At 44.1% G+C, this 12,862-nt stretch overlaps 1 protein-coding gene across 1 annotated transcript; it reads right to left on the bottom strand.

Moving 5' to 3' along the window:
- Positions 1-4,901: 4,901 nt before the first annotated feature.
- LOC136448110 (uncharacterized) lies at positions 4,902-12,542 on the bottom strand. Its single transcript, XM_066447296.1, has 4 exons — positions 12,407-12,542; positions 11,573-11,986; positions 5,818-11,227; positions 4,902-5,463 (listed from the first exon to the last, which is right to left on the bottom strand). Exons 1-4 carry the CDS (start codon positions 12,518-12,520, stop codon positions 5,438-5,440), a joined length of 5,964 nt encoding a protein of 1,987 aa, XP_066303393.1. The 5' UTR covers positions 12,521-12,542; the 3' UTR covers positions 4,902-5,437.
- Between the last annotated feature and the right edge of the window lie 320 nt (positions 12,543-12,862).

Genomic DNA, 12,862 nt, shown 5'->3' with positions numbered 1-12,862 from the left:
TATACATATGAAGATTTTACAGGAGACGAAGGAAATGACCGAAAACAACATATTTGAGTCAATTCAAAGTCACCGAGAGGGTTTTAATATAATATTTGTAATATGTTTGAACTATTTTGATTAAAAGAATGTCTAAGTCACAATAGTTCTAAAGTGTTCAAACAATTAGAATTGAAACTTATAACATGTTTGAACTTATTTCACATACGTTGGAAACATTTCGAACGTAACTACACAAAAATCTCTTTATTTAGAACAGTTTCAAACCATCTATCCAAATGTTTCAATGTTCGAACAATTTGTAACAAAAGATTTTCACAATTGCCCTCATAAACGAAGGTGTTAAGTCCTCCTGTGTGTTTCTGCCTATTTTCGGTGGCCGCGCTAGACCACCAGCGGATTTGTTTTGACGGAGCGTCACCCGCGCGCGACGATGTACACTGTTCGGCACCGCTAATATCCGGCATTTTCCCGCTCCAAAACACTCCACAAGACCCACGTTTTTAGGGTTTTGCCTCTTGTGCAACACGATTCGATTTGCATTACTAACGGGACGAAAATGATAGAAAAAATTCACCCCGTCCCGGCGTCCGTCCCAAAAACATGAACGACATGAAAATATATTTTCTTACAGATTCAATCACGAAAATCAACAGCATGGGATTCCAAATTTTCGCAACGGCCGACCATTTATCATGGTTGAACTTCCTTCCAAGGCGTGCGATAGATAAACATTCCCGGCACATAATAGTCACTAGTACCAGACTAACGCAAAAACGCATGTCCCGAGTGAGACCATGTGTTTTGCGCGGCATGCCCCGAATCCGTCTACCATTGCTGAATGTAGCCCGATTCATAGAGGTCTATTTTGTATGCATTATTTCATGTACCCCTCAGCGTGAGAATTCCTTGTGCAACACTTCGCTACATTATATGTTTAAGTTTCCCCGGCCCCGCGCACCGCCTACCACCCGCCTTTGATCATGTATGAAGTCGGCGGCAGAGAGAGATCATCAATCAATTTTGACAGGAGTGTCGCGCCAGTCTGAGGAGAAACGATCTCCCGTGTTGTGTTGAAGAATTTGGAGTTTGAAAATATCTGGAATAACTAATGCTAGAATAAACATTCACAAAATCATTGATTTAACTTGTTTTCTGTTATAAAATTTCCTAAACTGCAATTTAACCACTGAGTTTAAGGGAACATGGTGTTTTCCCGATAATCACGTTAAATGTTTATGTCCGGTCTTTCCTCCTCGTAAGCAAACTTCCAGCTTGGCCAGGTGCAAGGCACTCGGGGTCAACGACCTGTAGGTCATATGTAGTATTGAAAGTGACAGAAGTGGCAAATATTGTCAAGAAAGCCCAAAATAAATCGTTTTGAATATATGTATGCCAAAAATGGGAATGTAGTCCTTTAAATATGTGTTCAAGCCACATATACAGCAAATTTCAGGTCATTCGGTTGAAATACCAGGGCGCAGGAGGCCAAGATATGCTAAAAATAGCCTAAAAACCTCAATAAAATCACTTTCAAGGTCAATATCAAAACAAGGAAAAGAACGCACATTGGTTTTTGCCTACATTACCTCTGTACCAAATTTCAGGTCATTTGGTCAAAAAATGACAGAGATGAATCGATTTGAAGATTTGACAGGAGAAGAAGAAGAAGAAGAAGAAGAAGAAGAAGAAGAAGAAGAAGAAGAAGAAACACTAGAAAGGCAACATTTGCGAGCAAATACAGCATGTTTAGCCATACTCCTCGCCATGCAAAAAATGGACTCTCCCAAAATAACAATGGACCATTCTAAAATACTTGCACTAAAAAAATGAATCACCCCAGTCCAAAATTGAGTCTTCCAGTAGCACCTCAACACAATATGGACCAGTCCACAACCATATCCACTAATTGATTAACAAATACACTTCTGCTAAAAAATGGACTTTTTCATAATCATTCCAGCTCAAAATTGAAAAATAATTAAAGAATCCTCCCCTTGCAAGAATGGGATATTCCGTGCCATTTCCATGTAAACCAGTCGAAAAATACCCGCTGAAAATTACACTCTTGCGCATAATCAACCCAGTTCAAAATTGAATTAAAAAAGATCAACCCCAGGGAAGAATGAAGTTTTCCATAGTATACATATGAAGATTTGACAGGAGACGAAGGAAATGACCAACATATTTGAGTCAATTCAAAGTCACCGAGAGGGTTTTAGTATAATATTTGTAATATGTTTGAACTATTTTAATTAAAAGAATGTCTAAGTCACAATAGTTCTAAAGTGTTCAAACAATTAGAATTGAAACTTATAACATGTTTGAACTTATTTCACATACGTTGGAAACATTTCGAACGTAACTACACAAAAATCTCTTTATTTAGAACAGTTTCAAACCATCTATCCAAATGTTTCAATGTTCGAACAATTTGTAACAAAAGATTTTCACAATTGCCCTCATAAACGAAGGTGCTAAGTCCTCCTGTGTGTTTCTGCCTATTTTCGGTGGCCGCGCTAGACCACCAGCGGATTTGTTTTGACGGAGCGTCACCCGCGCGCGACGATGTACACTGTTCGGCACCGCTAATATCCGGCATTTTCCCGCTCCAAAACACTCCACAAGACCCACGTTTTTAGGGTTTTGCCTCTTGTGCAACACGATTCGATTTGCATTACTAACGGGACGAAAATGATAGAAAAAATTCACCCCGTCCCGGCGTCCGTCCCAAAAACATGAACGACATGAAAATATATTTTCTTACAGATTCAATCACGAAAATCAACAGCATGGGATTCCAAATTTTCGCAACGGCCGACCATTTATCATGGCTGAACTTCCTTCCAAGGCGTGCGATAGATAAACATTCCCGGCACATAATAGTCACTAGTACCAGACTAACGCAAGCTCATGATGATAATAGGGAGAAAGTTTGTCAGTGAAGTTTGGCCACCAGAGGGTACATTCATTTAACGTTACAAGCTAGCGCAAAGGGGCGAATCATTGACCTTACCGGGGACTGACTCTACTGGCCTAATCATTCCTTTTTTGCCGAATTCTACGATCCATACGCCCGTACGTAGGACATGTAGGAAGGCCTGGTGGTGGACGTTACACATCACGGGAGACGCGTGTTGGTCCGAGACAGACAGCGGCGTGCTTTCGATCGCGTAGCGGCGACGCACCGCTGCGACAACGTGCCGGACCAAAACGCCTGTCCCCAGTGAGACCATGTGTTTTGCGCGGCATGCCCCGAATCCGTCTACCATTGCTGAATGTAGCCCGATTCATAGAGGTCTATTTTGTAAGCATTATTTCATGTACCCCTCAGCGTGAGAATTCCTTGTGCAACACTTCGCTACATTATATGTTTAAGTTTCCCCGCGCACCGCCTACCACCCGCCTTTGATCATGTATGAAGTCGGCGGCAGAGAGAGATCATCAATCAATTTTGACAGGAGTGTCGCGCCAGTCTGAGGAGAAACGATCTCCCGTGTTGTGTTGAAGAATTTGGAGTTTGAAAATATCTGGAATAACTAATGCTAGAATAAACATTCACAAAATCATTGATTTAACTTGTTTTCTGTTATAAAATTTCCTAAACTGCAATTTAACCACTGAGTTTAAGGGAACATGGTGTTTTCCCGATAATCACGTTAAATGTTTATGTCCGGTCTTTCCTCCTCGTAAGCAAACTTCCAGCTTGGCCAGGTGCAAGGCACTCGGGGTCAACGACCTGTAGGTCATATGTAGTATTGAAAGTGACAGAAGTGGCAAATATTGTCAAGAAAGCCCAAAATAAATCGTTTTGAATATATGTATGCCAAAAATGGGAATGTAGTCCTTTAAATATGTGTTCAAGCCACATATACAGCAAATTTCAGGTCATTCGGTTGAAATACCAGGGCGCAGGAGGCCAAGATATGCTAAAAATAGCTTAAAAACCTCGATAAAATCACTTTCAAGGTCAATATCAAAACAAGGAAAAGAAGGCACATTGGTTTTTGCTTACATTACCTCTGTACCAAATTTCAGGTCATTTGGTCAAAAAATGACAGAGATGAATCGATTTGAAGATTTGACAGGAGAAGAAGAAGAAGAAGAAGAAGAAGAAACATGAGAGAAAACAATATGTTTAGCCATACTTATGGCTAAACATAATGAGAGAAAACAATATGTTTAGCCATACTTATGGCTAAACATAATGAAATACCAGTAGATAGCGAAATATAAGGAACGTTGTAACATCCACAGTAGACCGGAACAGGGAGCATTTTAGATACAGAGGTGAGTGGTCAATACATGATATAACATGTTTTATTTTTGAATCTATTTGATAATATTGAATACAACGTTTTTGCCGCGTTTTAGTAATACTTTTAGTACATAATTCTTCGTCAGAACTGATTTCTTCTGTAGATTTCTCAAATGGCTTACACAGCGATATGTTGTCTTCTAATTGACAAAAGAAAGTCTTTTGATCCCTAAAAATTCAAAAGTTCCTTTTAAGTGATGGCACATAAAAGGCGGTACTCACTGTCTAGTTCTGATGGAGAGTGCCTCCCGTTGACCATAACCGCCTTTGGTACAGTGGTATCTGCAGTACCTGAGGGTGGCGTAAGAGGTGCTGGGGGTGGGGGAGCAGGTCCTTTGGGGTGAGGTGGTATGGATGGGGATCTCGACTGACGGGGAGGGGAAAGGGGGCGTGCTGGCGGGGAGGCGTAGCCATTTTGCAGTGATTGGACGTGGAAAGCATGCGCAGAAGCAGGCGCTGACAGCAGTAAGAAAGGGGTAAGACGTGTTAGAATGTTATCATGAAATAGAAATGTTGGAAAACACACAACGAAGAATGGTGACCGCTGTTATATATCAGGAATTAGAAATATAAAGAAACCTAATGATGATGATAAGGTTAAGTTTATTGCAAGTTATTGCCCACAGGCTAATTGCAAGTACATGTAACATGTAAGATGTAAGGGTTATAAAATCAACCATGAGTAAGTGACATCACCACTGATAGGGAACATCTATTGGTTCACAAATAAGGAAGAACCCCGAAGGGAGATACTCAGATAGGCACATTGAATAGACTATAAAAGCATTTTTTTTACTTATCTTCGTGATCTTGAGTGCCATCTTGGCTCCGTATATTCCATAGTTTCATTATGTGCTATACACATGTTTTTCATATCATTGACCAATCTAAGCAAACAAACAACTCATTCATACGATTTTATATATGATATACTGTGTTGAGTCATTTAATTCTATATGCTGCACATGGAGTAAAAGAGGAAATGATGTCTAAGCATCTGTCTGTACATTTACCCACTTCCTGATATATACAGTTCCCGTCATATTTTTTCAATCCTGTCTATGCTAATGCAACTAAGAGTACAACTTTATACAAGAAGGTCTTAAATAAAATTGGTGATCATCCCTGGCAGCCAGTTGGATCACCTGAAACAAGTTGTTGAAAAGTCCCATCACTCATCAGGCAAGGTGTGTACAGTATAGTGATTTACATCATAACACAACATATGACATGTTCTTGTAGGTCATCTATGACAAGTGATGTAGTACTGCATTACCTCCAAACTTCGAATGAAATCGGCAATTGAAGATCTAAGCCATCGATGAGTATAGTAGTTGGGAAATTCAAAGTAGCATTGCAATGTTGTTGTTGGTTTCTGTATCAAACCTTCAGTTGAAAATCGGCCTTCTCAATAAGTAGTTAATATATTATTACTGCATATGGATTTAGGAGAAACATCTGCCTTGCATGGAAACGTATGATTTAAATATTCGACCAACCTTGGGACACTGCTAGAGTAGTTGGCCGTGCGGGAGGAGATGACGTGTACACATGTTGCACAGGGCTGGTTGTCTTCTGCACGGGTGGCTGCGGGGCCCTTCGTTTGACACGTCCAGAAGTGCTGCTGTCCACTGACACTTCCCTTTTAAGCTGACGGCTGTCTTCATACGCGCCATTATAGGGTGGATGATACCCTTGGAATGTTTGCAGCGGCGAAGCGGAAGAGTACTGTGGATCGTTGCTCATCGCGGAATAGACCGACCTTCCTCCCTTTCGTGTCAGAGTTTTCCAGTCCTGCATGTCGTGGAGAACAGTCACCTCTGGTGATTTGACGATGTCGGATATGGTGTCGGATCTGGCGTCGGATCCCTCGACAAAGTAGGTGTTCCTCACCTTGACTGGAACAGCGACACTGACGTAAGTTTTCTCTGGTGCTGTCCCGTTCCCTTGGTCTGTCCCAACGACCCATGTGGTGGTCTTGTCGAAGTTGATCGGCACTAGATGAGGCGGGTTCGCTCCGGGATGTGTTGGCAGCTTTGCTACCTCATTCTGCTCACCAACCGTCCAGTGAATCAGGCGACTGAAATCGAAGGCAAACGGTGGTCTGTCACTCCTGATCCTAGGTTGTGGCTTGCTGTGGTTCGCTCCAAGATGTGTTGGCAGCTTTGCTATCTCATTCTGCTCACCAACCGTCCAGTGAATCAGACGACTAAAATCGAAGGCACACGGTGGTCTGTCACTCCTGATCCTAGGTTGTGGCTTGCTGTGGTCTATGAAAACGGAATCTTGGCGGTTGTAGATTCTTTCCATAGATCTTTGCTGTTGCTCGGCTACGTTGTCCTGTCCTGTCACCTCAATCGTAGACCATCCTGATTTGGGCAGCTGGTCATCCGTGACTTCATGTTTGCCACCTGTTGTCATCCTGATGAGCTTGTCATAGTCAAAGTCGTCATCACCTCTGTCTTCGACCGTTTCTGAGGCAAGCTGCTGTGCTGAAGTCCACTGCTTTGTTGGATAACCAACCTGAGGGATATGACCGACCTGGAAGTCATCGGTCTTCCCTGTGTTAAGAGTATATTGAAGAGAAGACGATCTCCTTCTTCCGATGTGTTGTTTGACCATGAACATTTCGTCGTAATCGTGTACATCGACACCGTTTTCGACTAGTTGACTAAGAGGATTAAACCGTATGACGCCCTGCTGCAAAAGGGTGTCCAGTTCTCCAACTACCTGGATCTCCGCTGGAACCCAGCTACTGTGTAGTGTGGAGGCGTCTGCTCTGTGGAATTCATCAGAGGTGACAACTTGCTGGGCAGGTACCGTTCGCTCGACAGGAGGGATGGGCTCGTCGGCAACCTCCGCCTCCGTTTCCGGCATGTAGTGTGACTCCTTGCTTGTCGACCTGGCCCTCGCCGTTTCGTGTCCTGGGACAAGCCGCCACATAGACGTGCGGGTCTCTAGGGGAGGAAGTGGCATTTGGGACTCCACGACCTCATTCAGATTCGTCTCTTCGCCTGAGTACACGTTATGGCTGTGAACATGATGCGAGTGTACCCTGCGAAAGACCTCTGCAGGTGTCTCCGCTTTGCGGGCAATGTCTGCCGGAAGAGGCGGGATAACTGATGTTATTTCCACTCTCTCGTGGACACTTCTCTCGTCAGCGGGCGCTTGTTGACTGTCCACGCGTTGCTCTCGGACCTTCTGCAAAACCTCAGCAGGTATGGAACCTTGCCTGGCTGCGTCCGTAGCAAGAGGTGGAATAACCCCGATAACATTTCTCACGGAAGAATTAACGACAGTCTCCCGTGGTGGATACCGCACCAATGGCGCAGGGATCTCGGCCCACGTGGTTGGTTTTGGTCTCATCCTGTGCACAGGATGTCCATCTACAACGATGACCCGCCCGTGATGATGGTGTGATGATGATGGAATCCTATCGACATATGCCTTCCTAACACGGAGTACTTCTTCCCGCCTCCGTTGGTGAATTTGTGGAAGAGAGGATGTTCCTGCTGTCGTAGAGTCGGGAGGTTCAATTACGATGACCCTTTGCTCATTGACGTCAATGACCTGTTCACTGGCTAGTTGTTGTATCCTGTAACGTTGTGCGTTTGCACGGTCCATTTGCTGCTGCGGGAGCATGGAGGAGCTTACTGTCAGAGAAGAGGGATCATCAATTGTGAGGGTGACCTCCTCTTTAAGGTCCATGGTGTGCTCCTCCGGGAACTGCTGCATTCTGAAAGTCTGTGCATGAGCTTTGTCCATGTCAGATTTTGGAAGTGTTGTGATTTGTGCATCCTCACCTCCAGAGGGTGGAATGATGTAGATGTATTCCTGTCTTGTGTCGATGACATGCTCCTCGGCGAAGTTCTGTGCTTGCAGAATCTCTGTCTTTGAGGACTGGGCATCTTCAAGACGTTGCGTTGGCACAGGAATCACCTTGGCCTTCCCTTCAGTGTCTTTCTTGTGGGGTACGACGGCGATTTCATGTTCTTTTAGTAAAAGAACAGCCTCTTGAGAATTTTTCAGCTCTGGTGGAGGGACGTAGACTGACGTTTCTGTTTTAGGAGCCTGCTCAACCTGGATGTAAGATTCATCTGGTAAATCAAATTCCTTTTCAATGTCTGGTGACAACGGAGTGATATCCGAGATCACCTCCAGCCCAACCATGTTGATGTTGGTCTCCTTTGCCTGCAAGGTATCTAGCTCAGTCGTCGAGTCTTGGATAAGTGCCTTCAACAGGTCTAATATGGCCACCTCCCCAGATGTTGTGGAAGTGTTTGTCACCTCATCAGCAAGTGGCTCTGACTCCTCGGGTCGAACATGTTCAAAGTCCTCTTTCTCATGTCGAATCTTCGGTGCTTTGAAAATGTCAACAGTCCCTTTTTCTGCAACATGGGTTTCCATTATTTCCGGCACTTCAAGCACGTTGTCGGAAAGTTCCTGGATGGTATCTTCATGCTCTTCCTTCAGTAGAGATCGTGGGACTGCTTGTAGGGACAATGAATACTCAGGGTAATCTTCTGGCTCCTCTACGTGGTACTCAGCGTGTAGCTGTTTGGGCTTCGGAGAAATCACGATAGGAGACAGATTGACGTCCGCCACTGTGATCTGTTCCTGCTCTTCGTGGAACTCAGCATGTAGCTGTTTAGGCTTTGAAGAAATCACGAAAGGACACAGGTCAATGTCTGCCACTGTGATCTGTTCTTGCTCTTCGTGGAACTCAGCACGTAGCTGTTTAGGCTTTGAAGAAATCACGAAAGGACACAGGTCAATGTCTACCACTGTGATCTGTTCCTGCTCTTCGTGGAACTCAGCATGTAGCTGTTTAGGCTTTGAAGAAATCACGAAAGGACACAGGTCAATGTCTGCCACTGTGATCTGTTCTTGCTCTTCGTGGAACTCAGCATGTAGCAGTTTAGGCTTTGGAGAAATCGCGATAGGAGACAGATTAACATCCGCCACTGTGATCTGTTCTTGCTCTTCGTAGAACTCAGCGTGTAGCTGTTTAGGCTTCGAAGAAATCACGAAAGGACACAGGTCAATGTCCGCCACTGTGATCTGTTCTTGCTCTTCGTGGAACTCAGCATGTAGCTGTTTAGGCTTTGGAGAAATTGCGATAGGAGACAGATTAACATCCGCCACTGTGATCTGTTCTTGCTCTTCGTGGAACTCAGCATGTAGCTGTTTAGACTTTGGAGAAATCGCGATAGGAGAGAGATTGACGTCCGCCACTGTGATCTGTTCCTGCTCTTCGTGGAACTCAGCGTGTAGCTGTTTAGGCTTTGGAGAAATCGCGATAGGAGACAGATCAATGTCCGCCACTGTGATCTGTTCTTGCTCTTCGTGTAACTCAAGCTTGGGGAGATCCAGCTTCTTCATTTGCCTACATGTAACCTCCACCACAGCCTTGTTCTCCTCTGCTTTCGGAACTAGGCTCACCTTTGCTGAATCCTTCACTACCTGTGGGATTTCTTCTGTTTCTCCATGCGCCAGTTCTAACAACTTTTCATTGACTTTGAAGTTTCCTTTTGGAGGTGGGGAGATAGGTCTCTTAACTTGGTGCACCTCTTCCAATATGACGGGAGATTGTTTCTCTGCAAAATCTACCTTTGGCTGCCTTCCTTTTGCCGTGTATAACTGCCCCAACGCAACCTTTGGCGTCGCTTTCGTTGTCCTCAATTCTTCGAACTCAACATCTTCACATTGTTCCCATTTAGGCAGATCCCTCTCTACGGCAGTATGTATCGACAAGCGTACCTGTTCAACCGCTGGCTGACTGACATACACGGAGATAGCTTTGTCTACCTTTATCACGTCGACGTCCGCCCTTTCGATGATTGGTGGCTGAGGTCTACGAGCTTTTTCCAGCTGGAGTTTTTCCAGTGTGTGCTCAGTTCCTTCGTTGTACTGTGGTGCTTCTGCCTTTTGAAGAGCCACAGTGGCAGACGAAAGCGCTTCTGTCTTCTCCACGGCGGCCTTTTCCCATGGAATAGGTGGGTCGCCTTTCCTCGTCTGCTCTGACGTCACAGTGACGTTTCCTTCTTCTCCTCGATGTAAGGGAACACAAATATCCACAGTCACCAGATGGAAATTCACTTTCGGAATTTTTGTTACGGGTGAATTTTGATACTTAAACGCCGGTATTTCTTCAAGTATGGTCTTCATTTTCAACTCGCGTTTTGTCTCCTTGGCGTAACAGTATTCTGGATCCTGACTTGTCTGTTGAAACACCTCCGGCTTGACTGAAGGAAGCTTTTTTGTTAGTTCCACCGCAGCTTTAGAGTACCACAACTTTTCAATATCCTCTTTTACTTCCTCCGCCAAAACAAATGTTTCCTCTTGTTTCCCTTTGTGATACGCCATTTCGCTTTTGACCACGGATGAGTTTGCCGTTGACAGTGGTTGGCCAGTTTGTGCCACTGCTGCTTGGTGCCATTTAATTGGGGGTATGTCGGCGACGTTGCCCACTGGACGTATCGTTATCTGCCCTTCGCTAGCTTCCAGGTACACTGGAGCCTCGCTGGTTACTTGACTCACAAATGCCTGGCTCTGAGCCTGCCTGAGGATTTCATAGCAGGGTTTTGAATACACAAGGCCTGGGATCACGCCTTGTAGTTCGCCTAACGATATCTTTATCTCTTCCTCCACTCCGTGGTTGTAGTTGGGGTCCAAGCTTCTTGTTATTGATTCTTGTGCCCTGTTTTTAGTCACGTCTATGTACTCATAATTCACAGTCTGGTACTCGAAGCTTTCTATTTCACCTGTAATCTTCTCCAGTTGCTTCTCCTCTCGACCGATGCCGTAAAGGGTCTGCTTGAGTTTTCTGATCTCATGCGTGGGTGTGTTCTCAATGCCTGAGTCTGACTCTTCCAGGAGCTCTGTTACTTTCAGTTCCTTTTTGACGCCCTATCGGTGATGAATATTTAGTTAAGCCTTATGCGCAGTTTTTAAACGAATCAAGACCTACACATAGACAATCATCTAAATGCATGTATAATAAGCCAAAGGACTGTATTATTGAGAGATTTCAAGGACTTGGAATGCAATGCTACATGCCGAAGAGACAGTAAAACATGGTGAGAACGTTTGATGCATTCAGTAACCATGATCTGATTGGTATCCTGAAAAAAGTCAATCATTCTCTTTGGCCATACTATGCCACGCTATTTGGCTACACACAAACACACACACATATATATATATATGATATATATTGTATTGTTGGCTAATTTACCGATACCAGTTGCTCACCTTTGCAAGCTGCCCCTGACTACCACCATGACCATTGCTCGTAACCTTCTCCAGCCATGTCGGCACCTTGCTTTTCCCATCTGGCACCGGCACCACGGCATCCTCCTTTGACCCCGCTGGCACCATTGTCGCATCTACATTATCACCATTACCAGCCTGCACCTGTTCCAACACCACTGGTATTGCAGAGTCACTATTAACTACTGAAGCATCTACCACCAAGCTACAATCCTCCAACTTATTCTCTGTCCCATGCTTTAACGCTCCTGCTACCAGTGCCTGCCACACCGTAGGCGGGTTGCCCAGTACCTTTGCTACTTTCTTCTCCCATTCGATGCCAGGCTTCGGAGGTGCTCGCTGCAGTCGGAACGGTACTTTGATCATGATCCGCATTCCAGGACCCTTTATTTCCTCCTGAAGAATATTTTGTGTTGAAGAAGATACAAATGTGTCAACAGCAACTCTCCAAGCAGAGGTTGGTGGGGAAGATTATTACCTTCTTATCATATCCCATGTTTTCCGGCTGCAGGGCAGTATCAACATTATAATATCAGTTATTGTTCCTTTGTTTCGCGATCGGATGCAAAGGGTTGGTGAAGTCTGTGCTCTCACAGCTTTCTCACTTGTAACATAAATTACTGAAACTCATGATGTTATCTACTTGGAAAAGGTTTTACGTTTTCTATTTCCACTGGGAGAAATCAACAGAACATGTTGTCCATAGCTATCAAATATCTCAGTGAAGTACCAGCAACATAAAACAATGTACCACTCAATATTCTCACACAGTCGAAAAAGAAAATCTAAAATATCTTAGAAACGGTTAAGTGTTACCTCAATTTCCTTTTCCTCCATCACTGTCTCCTCTACAACTTGTGTTGTTTTCTTCAGTTCCTTGAAAGCTGCTTCAGACTCCAGTCTGGATCTGGCATCTTCCACTTCATACATCTGGTCTTCATGTATCCAGATGTTCACCTGTGGTAAGAATTAAATCAGTGTCAGGTTGTGCTGCATTCAATTTAACTGATCCAGATAGTGCATACAGCTGTTGTTAACCTCTGGTGGCAAAACTAGTTTGCATTTCTACCCCAATTGAACTGACAAGGAAAATTGTTACAAAAACTAGTGTTGTCTCATGCAGGTGCATTTTACGGGGCCCTGCAAACATTTGCATGACACTATTACAGTAATCATGAATTTAAAAAAAACAAACTTGAAACCTCGCTGTATAAAGCTGTTGAATTTCTACCCCTTTTTTAAGTCATCAGTCAACGATGATATTAGTAAATA

The sequence above is a fragment of the Branchiostoma lanceolatum genome, chromosome 1, assembly GCF_035083965.1.
Source record: "Branchiostoma lanceolatum isolate klBraLanc5 chromosome 1, klBraLanc5.hap2, whole genome shotgun sequence".
Taxonomy (NCBI): Eukaryota; Metazoa; Chordata; class Leptocardii; order Amphioxiformes; family Branchiostomatidae; genus Branchiostoma; species Branchiostoma lanceolatum.
This window is presented reverse-complemented; position numbering and strand designations above follow the sequence as displayed.

What these genes read in the sequence shown, in the direction of transcription:
- LOC136448110 (XM_066447296.1), bottom strand. Translation starts at nt 12,520, where the DNA reads ATGTATGAAGTGGAAGATGCCAGATCCAGACTGGAGTCTGAAGCAGCT. An exon ending in TGGAGGAAAAGGAAATTGAG is followed by an intron (nt 11,987 to 12,406) that starts GTAACACTTAAC and finishes AATATTCTTCAG; the next exon opens with GAGGAAATAAAGGGTCCTGG. An exon ending in GTCAGGGGCAGCTTGCAAAG is followed by an intron (nt 11,228 to 11,572) that starts GTGAGCAACTGG and finishes CATCACCGATAG; the next exon opens with GGCGTCAAAAAGGAACTGAA.